Source organism: Lemur catta, chromosome 3 (genome assembly GCF_020740605.2).
Source record: "Lemur catta isolate mLemCat1 chromosome 3, mLemCat1.pri, whole genome shotgun sequence".
Lineage (NCBI taxonomy): Eukaryota > Metazoa > Chordata > Mammalia > Primates > Lemuridae > Lemur > Lemur catta.
Window position 1 is genome coordinate 81,618,420 of NC_059130.1, and position 22,375 is coordinate 81,640,794.

Genomic DNA, 22,375 nt, shown 5'->3' on the forward strand with positions numbered 1-22,375 from the left:
TTAATATATATGCAAGGAATAAGTGAATGAGTGACTGTATGATGGAAATTGTTAGCCACAGTTGCTTCAGACTATATACTACCTCTCCCATGACCGCTACCACACTCACCTTTCTGCTTGTCACTATTATGGGAGGATTTTAATTGGTCTCTGTGATACTACTCAATATAATTTACTGAGAAATAATGATTTTGTGATTGTCATTTCACCTGCCCAATATCCATTCTTCCCTTTGTCTTTACTAGTAAGAGAACTTCAATTTTACTTGTGTAGCAAGGCACCCGCCTAAAAGCCTACATTGCCCAGACTCCACTCCAGCTAGGTATGAATATAAACCTAAGTATTGGTCCATGATACGTAGTACAAGTATTAAACAGACTTTCTAAGAAGGTTGCTTAAAGAAGGCTCACTCCAATGTGAGGTGCATCCTTTTATGCACCCCCACCTTCCTTCTCCTTACTAAATGGAATATAAACTTGATCATGGAGACTTCAACAGCCTTACTGGACCATGCGGTGACCTTGAGAATGGAAGTCAGGGCTGAAAACAGTGAAGTAAAAATGCCAAAAGAATTAGTATCCTTGATGACTTCAGGGGGACATCATAGCAGCACAAGACTCCACATATTAATATCTAAATTTATTTACAGAAAAGAATGAATCCTTGTGTTTAAGTCACTGTTATTTTGACTTTTCTATTATTTCTATTATTCATCAGTGAAGAGATGAGGGATCCTATTTCTTCTGTAGAGAGTGAAAAACTTTTCTTTCCAAAAAATAACGGTGAAGAAAACCTAGTATTTACAGGTTATTTCTCAGCACTATTAAACACACTAAAAAATAAGCAGATGAGAGAGGATGACGAAATCACTCTTCCTAGAACCTAGAATAGCTGCTTTATATACCAGTGTTCTGAGAAATCATGCTTCAATACAACCATAAAACAATGCAAATCAAACAGATGTAGCATCAAGCATCTCAGAGATAACTGTGCTCCCCCCTCCCTGAGAAACCTTTAATTTTATGACACTACCTGGGGAGTCCTTACCAAGATGTTTCAACCAAGGTCTGGCCAAAAATGTTACCTCTAGGATGATATAAATTCAATCAATTCCACTTTCATTCCACAGATTTCTAATGTTAAAAAATCAACCCTTAAACCATAATGAGAGACGACTTTACAGCTATTACAATGGCTATAATTTTTTAAAAGGTGGGCAGGGATAAGTGTTGGGGAGGATGTGGAGAAACTGGAATTGTCATATGCTGCTGGTGGGAATGTAAAATGATGCAGTCACTGTGCAAAAGTTTGGTGGTTTCTCAGAAAGCTAGAAGTAGAATTACTGTATGAATCAGCAATTCCACTCATAGATATATACCCAAAAGAACTGAAGGCAGAGACTTGAACAGATACATACCCATGTTCAATGTAGCATTATTCACAATAGCCAAAAGGTAGAAATAATGCAAATGTCCATCAAAAAGTCCATCAGCAAATGAATGGATAAGCAAAATGTAGTATACGCATACAATGGAATATTATTATTCAGCCATAAAAAGAAGGAAATTCTGGCACATGCTACAACGTGGATACATCTTGAAAACATTATGTTAAGTGAAATTTGCCAGATGAAAAATGACAAATACTGTATAATTCTACTTATATGAGGTACCTAGAATAGGAAAATTCATAACAAACGGAAAGTAAATTAGAGGTTAACAAGGCATAGGAAAAAAGGAAATGGGGAGTTACTGCCTTTAATGGGTATGTATGGAATTTCTGTTTGGGGTGATAAACAAATTTTGGAAATATATAGTGGTGATGGATAAAAAACACAGTGAATGTAATTAATGACACTGAATTGTATACTTAAAAATGGTTAAAAGGCAAATTTAATGCAATGCATTTATTTTACTATAATTAGTTAAAATAAATAATGTAATATGCCAAAATCATTTAACTGTATGCTTTAAATGGGTGAATTATATAGTATGTGAATTATATATAATTATATGTACTATAAATATCTAAAGCTATTTTTTTAAATCAAGTCCTATCTTAGATATGCAAATAAGAAAGGAAATCAGGAGGCCAAGTACTGAGGAAGGCATCTAGACTCCAGGCGTGCTCACCAGAGGCGGGTACTGGTGTGGAAGTTTCTCCCTTCTTCTTCTCATGCTGCTGCCTCAGCTCTTGGGGAGGATGAGACTCCCACCCAACCTCCTCTATCCACTCAGAGGAGCACCAGAGGATATATAGTTGACTTCGCACACCATCCTCTTACTTAATTTTCTCCAAGAGGATAAGGGAAATTCACCTGATAGTTAAGAGACTGGAATATACTAAGCCACATTTTAAGGGTCACTGTGTTACAGACAAGGTGATAATTCATGCCTAGAACACCACTGAGCTCACTCCTCCACTTCTCATGCCCAGGTGCACCCAGCTTGGCTTCCTACTGCCGTGTGGTCACCACACCTGCACAGGGTCTGCATTCGTACTAAGTTGTTGGACTTGAGATCTGGTTGGCAAATCTGGTCTTCTCTTCCACCCTCTCTCCCATAGAGGTACACATACACTGAACATGCAGACCTGGTTCAGACTCACTTCCAAGCTGTCTATCCATTCAGTATACCAGAAGTTCTATACATCAGAGGCTAAACAGTGTTTCCTTAGATAATAAGATAAATTTTCACTCCTTATTTAGCTAATATGCTTTGTATGTAGTCAGTTCTATCTGTCAGAACTCCAATGGCAAGAAAGAGTGAGTGGCCCTCTGAATCCTTAACCATAGGGATATCTGTGAGCCGTTTACTAACGAGGATTGATTTTAATTGTCCTAAGTGTGATAATGGTATTGAGGTTATATAAGAGAATATAGGTACTCTTGGGTCATCAGGAGGGAAATACTGTGATGTCTGCAATTCATTTACAAATGGTTTAGCAAAATACACACGTGAGTGTCAGAGATGGGTAAGGTGTGCATTAGCGAGCACATATGTGACAAAATGTTAAATAATTGATGGATGCAGGTAAAAGGTGTAAGTGTTCAATATGCCATTCTCTCAACTTTTCTGTAGGTTTAAAATTTTTTCAGAAATAATACCGGGGAAAAACACTAACACAAAAAGTAAAATGGACTCTCACCATACTTAAGAAAACACTGAAATCCCATAATAAATATTAGTAATTGACATAAATAGGCCATTTTCATATGTAATACTAATTGACATAATTGGTAATTGACATTAATTGATATGCATTAATAAAATAAGTGGTTGACAAATATAAGAAAAAATAATTGCATTTAATAATCAAAAATGCAGATTAAAATAAGATAAATTTTGCCTAAAAACTTGGCAAAATTCATACAGACATATTATACTGACATACTATAGAATATTACATAGCTATCAAAAAGATGTTTAGGCAATATTTATTGATACGGAAAATACAATAATAATATATTAAGTAAAAAATAAGTAGCACAAGGCAGATATCCAATTTAAAAAAAAGAAAAATCAATAGAATAAGAGTTTAAATAATGGTAGTATGTTTGAGATCCTGGAAATTGTGTTTAGAAAATGACTACAGATCAATAACCAAACCATAATCATCTCCTGATAGATTAGCAAATAACCACAAGAAAAAGAAAATAATACAATAATGCCCCTTATAACCTCAAAACACAGAACACCCTACAAATCAGGAAAATAATTGTTATTATAAAGGGAATACAGTTTCTAAAAACCATAAATTCATCTCCTTAAAAGACAGAATATTTACTGACAACTTACACAGAATTTACGTTGTAGTGCAGGGGAGAGGAAAGGTAACATAAACAAAAGTATGTAAATGTAATATAAATAAATATAAGGGATAATATAAATAAATATAAATATAAACCTGAGATTCTAGAAATTCAGCCTATTTTCCCATAAGCCATAGAAATGTCTCTGAAATTCCACCATGTAACCTCTAAACCAAACTTAGAGTGTCCCTTGTACATAAGAAGTCTCGTAATCAATTTCTTTAAGTCCAAAGCCATAAAAATAAGTGAATTGAGAAAAGACAAATCTCCCATACAGAGTAATTTAAATAATGTGTATAGATACCCAACCCTCAAAAAAATGAAACATAACTACTCCCTACTCCTTACGTGGGAGCTGTGCATAGACAGTGACTTCCTTCCAAAGAGTACAACATGGGGAGTCGGGGAGGTGACCTGACAATACCTCAGCCAGGTGATCAAGGTTAACATCAATAGTGACAAGTCATTCTGACAGTATGTACCCTTGATGTGATGTGATAAGAAAGACCACTTTATCTCTGTGGTCTTCCTCCCAAAAACACATTACCCAAGTCTCAACATGAGAAAAACATCAGACAAATTCCAAGAGGGACATCCTACAATATACTTGACCAATACTCTTCAAAACTGTCAAGATCATCAAAAAGGAGGAAAGTTTGAGAAACTATCACAGCCAAGAGGAGCCTAAGGAAACATAACTAAATGTAATTGGTATCCTGGATGGGATCCTGAAACACAAAAGGCCATTAAGGTAAAAACTAAGGAACTCTGAATAAAGCATGGAACCTAGCTAATGATAACTTATCAATATCAATTCATTAATTATGGTAAATGTAACATACTAATTTAAGACATTAATAGGAGAAACCACATGTCAAATATATGGGAACTCTTTGTAGTACCTTCACAACTTTTCTGTAAATCTAAAACTATTCCAAAATAAAAAGTTTGTTCAAAATTATAATTGAATTTAATAGGATATACTTTTAAATAATTTATAAATATTGTCCACTGTTGATAATCTAAAAGAAATTTCTCTCAGACCCCTAATGTTAGAAAAAATTCTACTTCTCCTGAACAGCAGTGAAGTTTTTACCTGTTCACTCAGTTAACCCTGATTAAGTTCTATCTTTGCTTTTGCCACTAGGAAGCTTGTAAACAAATTTATTATTAATAGTAATGATGAGGAACCTTATAGATTCTATAAAATTCTTAGCTTCAACTCACTTATTCTATTATTTTCACTCCATTCTGATTTTTTTCTATTTTTTACCACTATTTTTATCTTATCTATTACCAGTCACCTCAAATCTCTTTTAGGGGGAGGTTTATACACATGAATATATTTTTGTCTGATTATATAAAATTTTATTATTCTAATATATGACTTCTCATTTCTCATGTTACCAAAATTCTGGATAGTAACCCACTCCACAGCAAAAATGTGGCAAATTATTAAAGCATTCTGCTTCAGTTCTTGAATTGCTAAATGGTAATAACACCACCTGCTGTAAGGAGGGTCTTGAGGACTAATGGAGTTAACATTTGTTAATACACCTAGCACAGATAAAGGGAAGGCACTCAATAAATGATAATTGCCATTACCATTATTAACAAAAATAACAATAATTATTGTCATTAATATAATGAAAAGAATAGAGCTGAATGACAAATCAGTCATGGGCCTGGTGGTGATTTTTTCAGTGACCAAGATAACCAAAAGTAGCTGCCCTGGGTGGGGGGAAGGGAAGGGGGGCAAGGAGAAATGGAGGCTAGGAAAACAGAGGAGGAGGAGGAGAGAAAGAGGAGGAAGAGGAGTTCTTACATATTGTCATTGCCAGAAGTTTGAAAGCTTTAAGACAAGGTGAAATCCAATCCCTTGTTAGCCTTGACTCCCCTAGAATAATAAAAAGGGGAGAAAACCCCTCTAGCCTTTTTGGCACTCATTTCCCCCAAAGCCTCCCAAAATAATCACATGTAAGAGCCAAATAAGCACCAAATCTGAACCTCTCCTTAGCACAGAGGGTGCCAAGTTGGTATTCCACTGCCCAAAGTTTTTTTTGGCACATTTATCTCCCTTATTCTAGAAGAAGGAATAGACAATGGGGATTTTTCATTAAAAGAACTCTTTATTGTTTAAATACCATGTGCTACATATTTTATCCAGAGTCCCTCTACCTCTCTCAATAACCCTTACAGATGAGGGAATGAGGCTTGGGGAGGTAAACAATTTGCTCCAGGTGCCTGCACACAGACAGTACGTGGTGGAGACACTGAACCCAGGTGGGTTTCTCACCACAAGGATTTCCCTTTTTCCACTATGCCAGAAACTTAATGTAAAGACCCCCTGCCAAAACTGACAGAGAAAGGGAACTAAATAAAATAGCTTATACCTTTAAAAAATATCTCAACATTGTGTTAGCAGCTTTTCTGTCACCTCACACGATTCATACAATAACCCCATGGAGAGGTGTTGTCGCTATCTCCATGTACAATCAAGAAAGCTCAGAGGGGTTCCTTGGTTCACCTGGAAATGCTGCAGGTTGAAACAGAGAAGGGAGAAAAAAAAAATCGAGATATTAGGTAAACAACAGAAGAGAGAGAGACAGACAGAAGCCGTATCTGGGCGAGGACAGAGGGCAACCATCTTCAGAGAAAGCTGGTGCCTGGTGCTCCAGGTCACAGGCTCTGCTCTCCGGACAAGAAGGAAGCTGGAGGGAAGCCCTTCTGGAGGGCGGATGGTGGGGGAAGGCAGATTATCAATTTATACTAATGAAAATGCAATGAGTCATGAGTGTCGTAGCCAATAAAAGATAGCAGGGATGCCTGGACAGCCAATAAATCATTTCTGAACATTAAACTTTCTGTTTCCTGAAGGTTTGAGATTGTCTTGGGCAGGGACTGGAGCCCCCAGACATGTTAACATGCCCAACCAGTTAAAATGTTATGATAAGCGAAGGAGCAGCCCTCCACTTTTAAAGTCAACAAATTCATTAGGCCTTTAAAATACCTCCAATCCCTCACAAGCATGGAGCACCTGAGTCATATACTACTTTCACGTGCATTCTGTTAGGCAATGTTGTCCAGACCTACCTGATCATATGACCACCCAGGATACCTGCTAAACGTACAAATTCCCAGGTCTCCCACGGACATTCTGATTCAGTAAGCTAAAATCCAGAAGTCCCGGGGATATGTGCTTCGAATAAATGACTCAGGTGATACTTATCATCAGGCTAGTCTGGGAAGACAGTCTAGGACTCTCACAACAAGCTTGCAAGATAGGTATCATGATCCCCAATCTATAGATAAGGAGAGCGAGACTCAAAGAAGAGAAGAGACATGCCCAGGCCACACACACAGCATGTGGCAGAATCCCGTGTGTGTATGCCACTGCACTTCACTCTATCTGTGCCAGAGCCAGCTTCAGAAAGCCTGCTCCTTGGTGCCTAAATATAGCATGAGACACCCAGAAATGGGGTGCAGTATATCGAGATCCATCAGAAAGAATTAGGGAGAAAAGTCAAAGCACTGGGTGGAACAACACCCAAAGAAAAAGAGAAGGAAAGCCAGATTCTCCTTCATCTCTAGCTCCACTTTTGAGCCTTCAAGGTTAGCAAGCCAACAGGAAACCGCCTATACATGCACTAAACAGCATTGCTTTCACTAGCAGGTCCGTTTGGCTAAAATGATCAAAACATTTCTTTCACTACTGCACAAAGGGAAAAAAGAAACCTAGAGAAAGGTCCTCTCGGAAATAACTTTGGACAATTAGTGTCACACCAAAAGAGGAATGACCAAGACGATACCTTCACCCACATACCACTCTCCCCATCAGTGATAACGATAATGGTGACTAATTACATCTTCCAGGGTAAAGTTCAGAACATTCCTCCGGAGTCCTCTCTGCCAGAGATGGGTGAGTACCTGAGGTTGGCAGAGGCCATTTTCATATCCCCTCACCCTGAGACCTTTGGCTAATGATCATTTCACCGGGAGGAGGATGTAGGAGGGGTTGACATGAAGAATGACGTGCTGGTGAAACACGTCCTCTGCTATCTCCTTGCTAGAAGCCCCTGCAGTTGAACTATCGCACCTTTATCCACTGCCTACAAGAAAAGGCTCAAACCTATAAAATGAGATAGACAGGAGGAGCGCAGAGGAAATGGTACTGCTATTTCCAGCTTCCACTGAGTTTAAATAAGGAGGAAAATGGGTAGGATTTGCTGCCCGCCTCCCATGAGCTGACTTTAACATACACCAGCTGCCTCCCTAAATGATGCAGCTTGATCTGTCCTCAGGGAAACGACCCCCTTCCTCACAGGTTGGTTCAACCAGATTCTAAACCTTTTTCAAGATAAGAAGACCTGACCCCACACCCCGTGCATCCCCTTAAATCTGAGGTAAAGATGACAAGACACCTGCCGTACTTACAGATGTCATGTCCAACCTGTCTATATATATCCATGCACACACCCACTCCGTTAATTATAGCAGCCACAATTTCACACTCAATGAGTATTTTGTAAAAGTCTCTGTCATGTAGCACATACTTTATTTTTAACATTTATAATTTACTGAAAAAATAGTTGTTGACTTCCACATACATACTTTTATAGTATGGGATGAGTAGGGTACATTTATATAAAAAGTAAAACAAATCCATAACATGCTCATCCAGTTAAAATCAGCTTCCTTTAAAAATATATCTCCCGTCTTAATTTTAGGGGCCACAAATACACACACACACACACACACAGAGTCACGCCTCCATAAAGATGTTCTGGTCAATGACAGACAGCATATACAACAGTGGTCGCCCAAGATTATAATGGAGCTGAAAAATTCCTATCACCTAATGACACCTTGATAATCCTGACCCTGTGTAGGCTCTAATGTGTATGTCTGTATCTTAGTTTTTAATGAAAAAGTTTAAAAAGTCAAAGAAAAAATTTTAAAAGAGAAAAGCTTATAGAGTAAGAACATAAAGAAAAAATATTTTTGTACAGCTGTTCCACATGTTTGTATTTAAGTGTTTTTATAAAAGACTCAAAAAGTTAAAATTTTAAAGTTTATAAAGTAAAAAAGTTACAGTAAGCTAATGTTAATTTATTATTGAAGAAAAAACAATTATACAGTAATGTCCCAGGTCTTCACATTCTCTCACCACTCACTCACTGACTTATCCAGAACAACTTCCAGTCCTGTGAGCACCATTCATGGTAAGTGCCCTATACAGGTATACCTTCTTTTTTTAATCTTTTATACTATATATTCTTACTATCCCTTTCTATGTTGAGGTATGTTTATATACACAAATACTCACCATTGTGTCACAATTGCCTACAGTATTCAGTACAGTAACATGCTGTAGTTGGTAACCTAAGAGCAATAGGCCATACCATATAGCCTCCGTGTGTAGTGGGCTGTCCCACCTGGGTTTGTGCAAGTACACTCTATGATGTTCAAACAACAATAAAATCACCTAAGGATGCATTTCTCAGAACATATCTTTGTTATTAAGCAACATATGACTCTCTCTGTGTGTATACATATATTTTTTCTTTTATTCACCATGTAAAAAGTGCCTTTGGAAAAAGTTACATTTCACTCTGGATTTTTCACATTTCCTTCAAATGTGTCCAATTTTAATGAATGGTCTTCACCTTGGATACTCACATTCCAGGCCTCTTGGGGCAACAGTGTTTGGGCATGTGCAGAGGAGGTAGAAGATAGATTCAAGATGTTTCAAGTATGCAAAATCACATGCAGATGTACAAACAGTGTGTCCAGTCAAACAGAGTTAAGAAAGCAATACATATACAGACACCTGAGAATAGAATATGGCAAATAAAACCCAACTTGTAATTAACATACCGTGCTGTGACACCTGTTGCCTTCCACGATAAGAAGTCTGGGAGATCAAAGAAATGTCCCGCCTTATCCCAGCAAGTCTCTCTCAAGTTCTGCCAAATTAAATATACATTAGAATCAATGATGGGGTTTTTTCTCCCCCTCTCCTCTTTCAATAATGTTTTAAAATTTTCAAAACAAAAGCACAGCCAACAATGCCCATAAAAACATCTGTTCAGGGGCTTGGTGGGGGTGGGGAATGATATAAAAGCAGTACTTGTACAGGAAAGAAAAACTGGCAAGTATTGATCTTTCCAAAAATGACCATAATTTCCCTTTTATCCCTGTTGGCCAAACTGGAGGGAGAGAGAGCATTCTCTGGGAGGGCGTGCAATCCATCTTCCCAGTGATCAGTGAAAGGATACACTTCGAGCCACGTTAGAAAATTTCAACACTGTAAGCTGGGAAGAAAATGCACTAAGAAATTACCCAGGAAAACCAAATGTGCTCTGCCATGTAAAATTCTCCACATGCCAGATGGTTCCAAAGACAATAGAAATAAGATGGTCCCTGCCCTCAAAGAACTTCCAGTCTAAGCCAGAGAGAATGGTCACATAATCAAGCCATTATTATATAATTTTTAAAGATTTATTTCTTCTACATTATCAAATGGCCAGACTTTTTCTTGCAGCTGGGCTTTTCCTTTCCTTTGCCACCTCTGTCTAGAACATTCGTTCCTCACCCACCACCATGTCCCCTCCCAGCATCTACGTCCTCCTGCCCCCTTCTGTCAACCCTATCCACCATTTCTTGGGGAGGGTTTCCAGGATCTCCTACTCAGCTCTAGGTCTGGTTGTCACACAACCTGTACCACCCCACAATTATTTGTGTAGTGTCTTTTGTTTCTGCTAGACTATAAGCTCTGTGAGGTCAAGGATCCTATCTGTCCTGTTCATCACAATTGATGATTGTTTCTCCTCCTCTATGCAAACTGAACGGACTCTCAGCTGCTGGGTCAACACGACGCAACTCAGGCCCTCTTACTATTAACATGAGCTCTGGACTGCACCAGGTGTGGACCTGGGATCTAGCTGAGCCAATCAAGTTCCTTCTCCCAGGAATTTAGAATCAGGACTCAAATTAAGCCATTTAACTTCTGCCTGTGAATGGAACTGGAGGTGAGATAAACTTGCAAACTGTGACGTCACCATCTTCTGCCAAGCACCTGGAGAAGTAAAACTTCATAAAGAGAAAAGAAGACAGAAGCACTAGCAAGAAAGGTTTCCTACCATCCAGGCAACTTTCCATGTCCTGGTTTCAATTATTCTGTCCCCAAGGAGCTACAGGAAAAAGGAATTTGTCATAAGCATAAAGGTATCTTTGGGAACGTATGGGCCACAATACAGAAGTTCCAAAGAGACATATGTCTGGACCAACTACAGGGTAACATACGGTAGACAGTCAATAAATACTTGCTGAATTACTAAACAAACTGCTTGCCTTCACCATCCAGTCCTTCTTATGTGAGGAGTGCTTCAGATTTGATAAAGGACTTCCACATGTGTATTCATCGCCTTATAGCAACTACAAAGTCCTAGGTGCTATTATACCTACTTTACACACATGCAACTGGCCTTTACCTATACCTACCCTTAAATTCTGTGAGTTCTTCCTACATGCTGTTTCCCTATCACCACTATATGAACACACAGATCTATGTACAACAGATAAACCAGGCACTACTCCAAGTACAGGGTCCTATTAAAACAACATCAAAAGGGTTCAGATGTAAAAGGCAAAATATTAACTTCATTCTGTTGTTGTTTGTTTTAAATTCCTAAGCATTTAGGTGGAAGCTTATATTTGGAAAGGGACCCATCCTAAAATGTCTCTCTGAATGCCTATACATCTTAATGTTAAATAAAGCAAAATTTAAAGTACATTAAATATGCCTAACACAGCTACAAACTAGTACTACCTCTATATACTAACAAGTCGCACTCAGAAAATGGTAGCCTTTGAAACTATGTGAGTCAAACTACCAGTATGCCTTTCGGATAATCCCCAAAATCTATTTCCATGTGTTCTGTGGTTTCAGAGATCGGTGGTCAGGGAGGAGGAGAAAAGGCAGTCTCCACCTAAAGGTTGCAGAAATCCAAGGCCCGTCACCAGACGTGAACTGCCAAACCACTACAGCAACAACCAGTGCTTCAAGCCAAAGCTCAACTACCTTCCTAAACTCAGAAAAAACTACTTCTGTTAGATCTTGTACATGGTCACTAAAGACCTTGTATTATATAATGAGAGCTTTCAGTCTGCAGCCACATAAACAGTGGCTGTAACAATGGAACCCAAGTAGAAAATCTCAAAGAGAACTTCAGGCCTTCTGCCAAAAAGGGGCACTGGGGGTAGGAGAAGTGAGGGGTCCAGGGAGTATCATTCTTCTTGAGACTACACGACCTTGAGGCCTAACCAACCTCTCTGTGGGATGAGGAACCAGAAACAATATGCTGTTAGAGGTGTGAGGTATTCTTAAGAATGCACATGGTCTCAGAAGAGAAGGTAGCAGTATTCCCTGCTTTCTCTGCAAAAATGAAGTCTGGAGAGTAGCCAACAAAGAGAAGGAGGAAGGGTCTGGATGAAAGGGAATGTCTCCAGAAGCCTGATTCCTTACTTTGAGATGCTGACAGGCTTTTACAAGGATCCCATGAAATTCTTATATTGGGATACATGATTCACAAGTGCTTTGTCATCAAATGCCAAGTTGGCCAAGAGCATATTAGCCCCTATAGATGGATTTTTAATCCAGCTCTGTGGGAAAATCTCTCTGTGCCTCCTCCTCCCCAGCCAGCACAGTCCAGGCCAAGGGCCTCAATCTTACTGAATTAATTCTATTCTTGCAGCCATTGGGCCTGCATCAGGACACAGTGATTACCTCTTATTTCCTCCACAGTTTACAACAGTGTCCCCATGTGCCTCATCTCATTTGATTCTCGGGGTGGTTCAGAGGTGTGTAGGCAATGTACAATACGCTCACACTACGGATGGAGGACCTGAGCATCAGATCACAAGGGCTTGGCCAAAGTCACGCAGGGTTTCCAGCTCTAAAGTGAGCACTCTGTCCTCCCACTATGTCACTATGCTGCAGTTTCTACTCTGAAGCTCCCACTTAATTTCTATGTACCTAACAACACCCTCGATGCACAACAGATACACAGGTTAGAGATAGAACACAGGGAAGGCCCTCAACACAGGCCAACTTCAGTTCTATCTCATGTGATAGCTTAACACAGTTCAAACTAGGAGCTATCTGTGCGGAATGAGTTAAGTCTTTCTATCCTCCAGTTACCAAGCAACTAACAAAAACTAGTCTTTTCAAGAAAAAAAAATCAGCAGTGATTTGGGGTGTATGACTTGGCACAAAAGGCTTCTACATTCCGACAACAATCCTTTGAGCTAAGCAATCCCCCAGCTTGAAAGCAATGAAATAGAACAGCTTTTTTTTTTTTCCTAAGTCATCTATTACTTCATAAAACCACAGCATTTCTTGGGAGGAGGCTACTACTCAAAGCTCACACAGCTGCGGGTCTCAGCAGAGGGTGGAGGTAGGGTAGTTAAGTCCAAGATTCAAGGCAGCAGCCGCCCTGCCAGCCTCAGGGCAGAGAGAAGCAGCTTTCACCCCTTCCCTCCCACTGCAATGTCCAAGAAAGCATATCCGGGGAAGCTGCGAGGTTTCTGCTGCTTCTAGACACCGAGGGAACTTGTGGGGAAAATGAGGCAGCTACTGCAATGACACCAGGCTCTACAAGCAACATGAGAAAACAGGGATGACCAGATAAAAAAGATCATCCAAATATTTAATTATTACTTGCAAAGGGATTCTATCTGGGCTATCTATTGTGTGCAATGAACAAAAGGGAGGGGACAGAGCTCCCTAATTCCCCAATCAATAAATGAGCCTGCCTGCACATTCCAAGTACTCACAATGTTGTTTTCCAGCAAAACTACCCATGAAAGTGCAAAACCATACCCTCACTCTATGTTTCAGACTTCAAATTAGGCTGATCGCCCAGAGAGGAAAGATGTTTCAGGAAGAAACTTAATGCCCAGTATCATTCTTAAAAGAAAAATGATGCTGGAAACGGAGTGGATCATAAATCCCAACCAGAAACTTCTCAGAATGAATGAAACAATTGTGTGTTTCAAACTCCCATCCACAGAGATAAAGAGCGAACCACGAGAAATATTTCAAGTCACGCAGGAAGATAAGCTGAGAGGTTTGCGCTACTAGAGGCATCTTAATAAAAACTTAAAACTTTCCATTCCATTCCTTTGTTGAAAATGGTTCGACAGCTCCTCATGGCCCAGAATCCCATTTTAAATCCTTAGCACGGCTCTCAGGCCACTTAACAACCTGGCTCCAACATGGCCATTATCATTATTATGATTACTTTCTGGGCTCATCTCCCATCACCTCTCTCCTAACCCCTCCACTCTGCTCTCACCTTATTTCTCTCACTTCCCAAATGCATTATGTTCTTTTCTATTTTAACACTTGTGTTTAGGACGGTGCCTCCACATGGACTGACGATCCCATCTTCTCCCCTTATCAAACTTCTTTTTTTTAATTTCAGAATATTATGGGGGTACATTTTGGTTATATGTAATGCCTTTGCCTCGCCCAAGCCAGGGCTACAAGCGTGCTCTTCCCCCATATGGTGCACTCCGTCTCCGTTAGTTGTGGGTTTACCCACCCCCCCACCTGATCAGCACCTAGTGAATATTACTACCACATGAGCACCTTAGTGTTGATCAGTTAGTGCCAAATTGATGGCGAGTACATGTTGGACTTGTTTTTCCATTCTCGTGATACCTCATTTCAAAGGATCGGCTCTTGATTCAAATCCAGCTCAGATACCTTTTCTGTGAATCCCTCCATCCCACGCTGTATCCTAATTATATATTCATGTACCTAAATCCACCCCAAAATGACACACTTCTGTAGGGCAAAAGCTAAGCCTAACTCATGAAAAAAAAAAAATGCAAAATGTTTCAGGAGTTATAAAAAAATCCAAAGCCAAGACCTTTCAAAAGAAAGTTACAATGGTGAGAAAGATGTACGCAAAAGAAAAGGCAATGAACAAGATGATGTATGACAATAATGTAATGAGCCTGATACCAAGGTTTGGTGAGTCAGCCTCATAATTTTATCATAATATTTTGTGTGTGGCCATATTTCTGCCTCTAATGAGTAATCACGGACAGGGGTCAGAGGAGGGAAAGGGCTTTGGGTCTAGGGAGGCTAGAAAAAGCTTCATGGGGGAGAGATGGGAGCTGAAGCCTAAAGGTCAAGTAGAATAAATATCTATGCTACTGCTGAGAAAGATACATAAGAAACAAAAATCTGAATTGACAAGACAAATTACCCCCTTTAGAGAAGGATTTGTTTAACTGTATCATCATAGAATTTATTTATAAAATGAAATAATTCCATTGTATAATTTATTTAATTTTCAAAAACTGGATTTAGATGCATCCCTCTCCCCTGCCTCCACTGGAGACCTACTGTTGTACAGAAAAGAAAATTTATAATCCATACAGAGTTGACTTCCCAACCATAACAATGTTACCATATTAATGAAAACTGATCATATTCAGCAAAGCTGTCTTTGCCCAAGAGTGTGACATCACCACAAATATTAGGAAAACAAGGTTGTAGTAGGGAGAATTTAACAACTTTAGAGGCAAGTGGACCTGAGTTTAATCACTGTCCTCACCCCTGCCCAGCTGTGTAGCTTTACACAAGTTAATTTCTCTAAGCCCCAGTTTCTTCAAACACCATGTTACTAGCATCTTCCTCCAAGGATGCTGTGAGAATTAAACGAAATCATGTAGACTGCCTGATAAGTCAACAAGATTCACTCTGGTTACTGCTACACAGCTTCATATTTTTCAAAGCACTTTGACATGCATGATCTCATCTGATCTGTATAATTCTTGAAGGCAGGGAAGGCAAGAAATAATAAACCTAACCTTGCAGATTAAAAAACTAAAGCCCAGAAAGAGATCATGGTTGTCCCCAGGTCATACAACAGGTAAGTGGAGGGTCAGACTAAAATTTGGATCTCTACTGCTCAGCACAGTACTAGAGAAGGCATCTGCCTCCCTAAAGCATACATGAGGCAGAACTGTCCGGAGGAAATCAGAGAGATGCCACAGTGATTTGGACAACACAATCCCTTGTGGGTGGGCAGCACTATCTATGGGAGGGAGGCAGAGAAGGTTTTGGAAAGGGTAAGAAGGTCTTGAAGTAAACACAAAAGAACGGTGAAGACTGGGACAAGTGTAGCGGTGAGGAGGTCTACCTTAACATCTCACTCTCCTGCATCCCTTCATGCCCTTCTCATCAGTCCTTTTCTGTCTCCTCTGTGAGCTCCTTTTCTTTAGTCTTTAACTGCACATGCTCCCCAGGGATCTCGTCTCATCCAAATGCTCTTCTCACTGCTCACATACTCCCTGGAAAATCTCGATTACTCCCAAGATTCCAACCAACTACAAGTGGAATAACATGCCAAATCTCAAATTCCAACCCAAAATCTCCTCTGATATACATCTCCTGGATCTCCCACTGCATATCCATGACAAAATCTGTTGTTTTCTCCCAAATGTGTTTCCCCTCCTTGATTTTCTATGTCAGTTGATCCAGTTACTGAAGGATTTACCTTCTACCTCTTCTTCTCTGATTCCTTATAGCCAATCAACATTCTATAATAATTTAAACTCCCAATTAGTTCATGAAGAGGTTCCCACCTCTTCACTCCCTGAATTAGAGTTCTTCAGAAAAACAGAACCTACAGGGTGTGTATTTATGTGTGTGTTTGTGTGTTACACACAGATGTACTCATTATTTATGACTCAACTCTGGTGTTAGCCACTCCATGAGATTGTCCCTGACTCACCTAAGCTGAGCTAGATGCTCTTATCCTAAGCCCCTATCACTGTACTTCCCATTATCTGTTCATATGTCTGTCTCTCTCACTAGACTGAAAGCTCCTCAAAAGGAGAAACTCGGTTTATTTTTAATCGCTCTACTCCTAGGATCTAGTATTGTATCTGATATATAGATGAGTAACGTTAACTGAATGAATAAACGAATGAATGAGCAGAGATATATAAGCTAAATAAGAGCTTGTGGAAATAAAGTAAGGAATGAATGGGATAAATGAATGAGGTTGTGAATAAGAACTGTCCCGGTTTCTCTTTTTTCATTCAAACTAATGGCTTTTTTTCAGTCTGTTTCAGGAGCACAGACATATTCTAGACAAGCCAGACTGCCAGGAAGATAAATTTCTCTTCTCAGGGTGAACAGGTCCTTTGGAGAAGTTTCATTTTAATTGGAAAATGGATTCATTCACTTCCTGGCTTGGACGCCTGGGTCAGTGCAGCACCACTGAATGTCTGCCAAGCACCAATGGAGAGGGGGGCGGTGGCGGGGAAAGTGCTCCATCAAATGTCGGGCGCTCTGGGACATCTGAGGACAGCCTGGTGTCAGTTCCAAGCTGGCTCACATAGATGCCCCTTCCTCTTTCTTCCCAAATGTCCTTCAACCCAAGCTTTACTTATCCAAGCTCATAAAGGATGAGTGTGCTTTATTGTTCCAACTGGCAATTTCTTTTTGAGATTATTTGGGTATGTACATTCTTACTTGTCTATTTATGCCACTGTTGCAGAGTTCCACTGTCATTTCCTGCCAGACACGCACAAACGCCACAACTGAGATGTTCCTTCACAACTCAAGTCTTAGACTAAGAACTTCATAAACTCTTACTTATGATGGATCCATAACAGTCTAACCTCACAGAAAATCTCTCTTCTAGGAACATTTCTTGCATCTTTTGTCAAGGATCCTTGTCGAGGACACTGTATTCCACAAGGATTTTGTCACTGGCTCCCGGCTTCTTCTTCAGTCTCACCTCTCAACACCTTCACCTATCAGCACCCCACAGTCTCTGGTTCTCCAAACAGACTGGTCCAAGGGTGGTTCCGGTGATATAATCTGCTATTCTACAGAGAGGTGTCTTCGCACACTCTGTTTCTCTTCCAGAGCCAGACTGCGAGGGTGTAGATCCCACTCTCATACTTCATAGCTGTGTGGCTTTGGGCAAGCTACTTAACTACTATTTATTTCAATTTCCTCATCCTATAAAAATTGCTGAGGACATTAATAGTACCTAAGCCATAGGGTTGTTGAGAGATCAAATGAACAAATATATGTAAACTGTTTAGAACAGTGGCTGGCACCTTGTAAGCACTTCTTAAATGACTGTTCTTATTATTACTTTGTAAGTCAGTTCTACCATATCTTTCCATCTTCATGAAGGAACAAATAACTCTTTCTCAAATAAAATATTTATTGACTGTGCAACAATTTGTCTATCAATCCTGGTTTCTGGCCAGGTGTGTGCTAGGTATGCTGGTGGAAGACGAAAGACAAAAACACACTAGTCCCAATCTTCAGGTTACTTGCCGGCTAGGATGAACAAAGAATCTGTGCACGTGAAACACTGAAGAAGAACATATAAATAGTACAGAATAATTCAAGTTTTAAAATATCTAATTTATAAACTAAGGATGCTATCTGGTCATGAAGGAAAGACACTGCTGTGGGAAGGAGGTAGAGGAAAGGAGTTCCTGAGGAGGCAGTATCTGATCTGGGTGTGGGGAGATGGCACAGACCAAGGAAGGTGGATGGAGGGCAGGCTGCCCTAGGGCACCTGACTGACAAAAGCGCACGAGGAGGCATCAACTGTATCCATGGCCCTGGGGAAGGAACCATGAGAAGGTCAGTCTGAGAGATGTGTGTTGACGTGCAATCTCAAGTAAATCTGGATTTGTATTAGACACTTGAGTCAGAAGAGAATGGGAACCACCATCAGTCCTTGAGCCGCAAGTGATCTGAGAATACAGTTTTAGGAAGGTTAGGACAGCAACAACCTGGAGGGAAGCCTAGAGGGGAGAGGAGACAGGAGGCAGGAGGACCAGTTTCCACATCCATTTCTGTCTGACACAAAGGGAGGAGAAAGAGTCAAAAAGAAGAATAGTGGGAGAGAAAATGAAACAAGAAAAATTAAATAGAAGAGGAGGAAGGAGAGAAAAGAAAAACAAAAGCAAAAGATGGGTGGACAAGGAGACAAAAGAAAAGTGGAGTGAAGAGAAAGAGTAGGTTAAATGCAAGAAACAACAGCAGGACCATGACAATGTCCCCGACAAGACAAAACATGGAGAAGGGAGAACAGAAAGCAGCCTTGCTAACGGTCTGCACACTGTCTTTCCTCTGGATGAATGAAGTCATGGCTGATGTCACTGCCTCTGAGTCACACACCCCCAAGAGAGGTGGAAAGGGCCTTGTCTGGTATTCAGCCCCACCCTCCTGGGCAAATGGGGTTAATTCACTGCTTTATCGTCGGGTCACTGTCTAGTCTGGTCCTGAGACGACTGAAGTGAGGACAGCTGCTCTGTCTGCCCAGGGAGGACACTGCAGCCTCCTGAGAGCTCAGAGCTCATCATCTGCTGAGTTCTCAGGTCCCGGTCTTTGAGATGGGACAGTCAGAAAAGGTGTGGCAAATAGCTTCTGGATTTTCTCTGACTGTGGCCAGGGTAAACTGGCTCCATCTCAGGAGATCCCAAAAGGAAATCCCCACAATGAACAGTATGGAATATATAAAAGGGAGTTTAAAGGAAATTTTGACTGACTCACAGAACTGCTCTCTCACATTCGAAGCTCTCCCCAGTCCGTATTTGCAGCCCTGTGGAGGTCTCATTTCCTCAGATTACCACCAGCCTGCCTTTTACCACCCTACCCCAACCTCTTATCACCTAACTCCAGTGCATCCACTGTCCCCTCCCAGCCTACACATCATCTCCCCCTGACCATTCTACACTAACTAGGCCATATTCCCAGAGTAGCCCAAATGTCCTTGCCACCAATGCTGCACTGTAGCTTCATCTCTTTCGTCTCCTTTCTAGAATATGGGCTCCCTGAGGACAGTGACTCCTTGTTTTCTTTACTGATATATTCTAAATATTTAGCAAAGTACATGGAATAAAACAAATTTTCAATAAATATTTGCTGAACGAATGAATGTTCTTGAAAAACTCTGGCAGCATCACACTATTTTTAGACCATTTCTAAAACACATGCCCATTCTTACAGCAACCCTCCAGAGAAATTTGTGATGGATACCCTATATGGTACCAATAATTGTTCAAGTAAAACTGCCCTGGAAGCATTTGCACAGGAGTATCTCAGGATATACTTACTCTCTCCCCAACTCCTCTCCTCCCCCAACCTTTGGCCTGGGTGCCGTTGTGGAAATAGCACAGGTTTGCACTGGAGCTGAGCTAGAAACCCAGCTCTAGCACCCAGTAGCTGCATGCGGTGAGCCTCTCTCAGCCTATTCCCCCCTGCTTGGACAGGAATAATATCCTCTCCCCTGAGCTGTCGCAAAGATTAAAAAGTACAATTTTTAAAAAGTGCCTACCCCTTGAACAATGTGAATTCCATTTCCCTTCACTCTTGTATTTCCTAACTGCATCTAAAGATAAATATATCAAAAAGTAGGCCTCACTAATTTTCTTTCCAAATATTAACTTTTTCTGTCATCACCATCTAAAAATCTAGCTCTACCACCAGCACTCTACAATTTACCCTTCTGATACATAATACTACCACCATCACCATTTTATAGACAGGAAACTAAGGACCATCCGTGAATTTCCCAGATCATGCGGACAGCAGGCGGAAAGACTGAGGGGAAACTCTGGCCACTTGAACTCCAAATCCAATACTCCTTCCCCACTGTCCGGTGGCTGCTTCCCAGGACATGGGAGGTGCTCGATAAATACTTGCACAGTGATTCACTCTCTTTCTCAGGTCCACGGGCTTGTCTCTGACCCCCAGCCAAAGCCAGACCACACGGCCTTGTGCCAAGACAACTGCAGGAGGCCTCACTCTGATCCCTAGTTCTCGTCTCTTCTCTCTCTCTTGGGTTCACAGAATGCCAGGTTGAAGGACAGCTTCAGGGCACACATGCACCAGTTGTTCCCAAATGCCGGACCATGGACTGGTGATAGTCCAGCACCAATCATTTCCACTAATCAGTGGTGAAGTAATAATAATAAAAATCATGACAGAAAAATAAAGTCCTTATTATTAATAAAATAATGAATACTTAGTGAAAGAGAGAGAGAGATCTTACTTCCTAATAGCATGCTTTGCTTCATTTGAGTAAGCTCCAGTACTCTAGACATACAGTGTTGCTGGGAGAAAATGTGTACTGCACGACAGTTCAGACCTTCAGCAAAGGCATGAGGAGAAACAGAGGCCAGGCAGGGCAGAGCCCCTTACTCAGGCAGCTCTCTAATGTCCTCTGACTGTCCCCTAGCTTTGCATTTTTCATCCAGAAGACAATGACCACTGAGATTACAAAGCCTAGAAACCACATGAAGCAGCCTTTCGAGAGGGTGTGGATATGGGTATCGATGGGGCCAGAGACTTGAAATCAAACTTCCTTTTATTACTGAGGTTGCTCACAAGTTTTACCTAATCCGTAGCCTCTCCTTGCAGGGAGGATTCAGAGAGACGCTGGTCTTCATAGGAATCCCTGAATCAAATTACCACCGAACCAGCAGAGTGGCCTCTGTTCGATGCACCTAGACAAGCCTCCAGGGCGGTCTTAGCTCCATAAGTACTTCCAGAACCCCTGACTTCAAAAGAGGTATGGAACTAATCCTCTCTAACTATAGATAGTTAGGGGGGATAGAAAGAAGACCAAGGCGTCAGAGTTCTGTAAGAGGTAACTATAATGTCCTGGAGCACAAACAAAAGAGGTGATGGGCTGGAATTTGGAAAGATATCTAGATCTCACCCAGTCTCAAGTATAATTCTTTCATTCTGAATCTGACTTTGGACATCTAAACCTTTGATAACTTTGATAACTTTAAATGTAAATCGGACAAATGTGTTATGTGAGATTTGAAACTTAAACAATGACAACTGGCTTTCTCTATGTAGCGTCTTTTCTGTAGACAGAAGCACCTTGCGTGATGAAGGTGAGAGTCTCACCAGCTAACCTTTACGATGCCTTTTTAAATCTATTTCTTAGAGTTAAAAAACCAGGGATTGCATTCCAACATTGCCAGAGGTAATCATCTATAAGAGATAATCTACTTAACTGCCCCATCCTCAGCTTCTTCATCTGCAAAGTAAGTGATAACACCTACCTTGCAGGATTTTCATTAAGAAGAAATTGGATAGAAGACTTTTAAAAGCACATGGAAAATATTTAATAAAGTCTAGTGCAGGTGTTGATCACAGATATAGATAGCAACCAAACAAGGTCAGTATCTTAACTAGAACTTATTAAATATTTCAGAAAAGTAAATGACTTTTAATATGTCATAAGTGTAATGACATTCCAGCTTATTCCAAAAACTTAAGCTGGATCGTGGACAGACAGAGATACAGACAGATGGATACATAAGTGATAAAGTGAGGATAGAAAATGTTAATGGCAGACTCCAGGCAATGATTCTGAGTATGCACTATAAAACTCTTTCAATTTTTTTGTATATTTGATAATAAAATGTTGGGAAAAAAATGGCCTTCACAGCCTCTTGTTCTTTGTCCTGGACATGGGCACTCCTTGAGAC

The 22,375-nt window shown here is 40.4% G+C and overlaps 1 protein-coding gene across 11 annotated transcripts in view; it reads right to left on the reverse strand.

Annotated features, from left to right (window-relative positions):
- FGGY (FGGY carbohydrate kinase domain containing) overlaps positions 1-22,375 on the reverse strand; it is a 384,478-nt gene that overhangs the window by 310,090 nt on the left and 52,013 nt on the right. For all 11 annotated transcript variants that reach the window (XR_006734168.1, XM_045547904.1, XM_045547899.1 and 8 more), the window contains one exon: positions 9,689-9,777. Coding sequence is in view for 10 of the 11 variants with exons in the window: in XM_045547904.1 (XP_045403860.1) it covers positions 9,689-9,777 (89 nt within the window). In the remaining variant the exon portion in view is untranslated. The remainder of the gene's footprint in view (positions 1-9,688; positions 9,778-22,375) is intronic.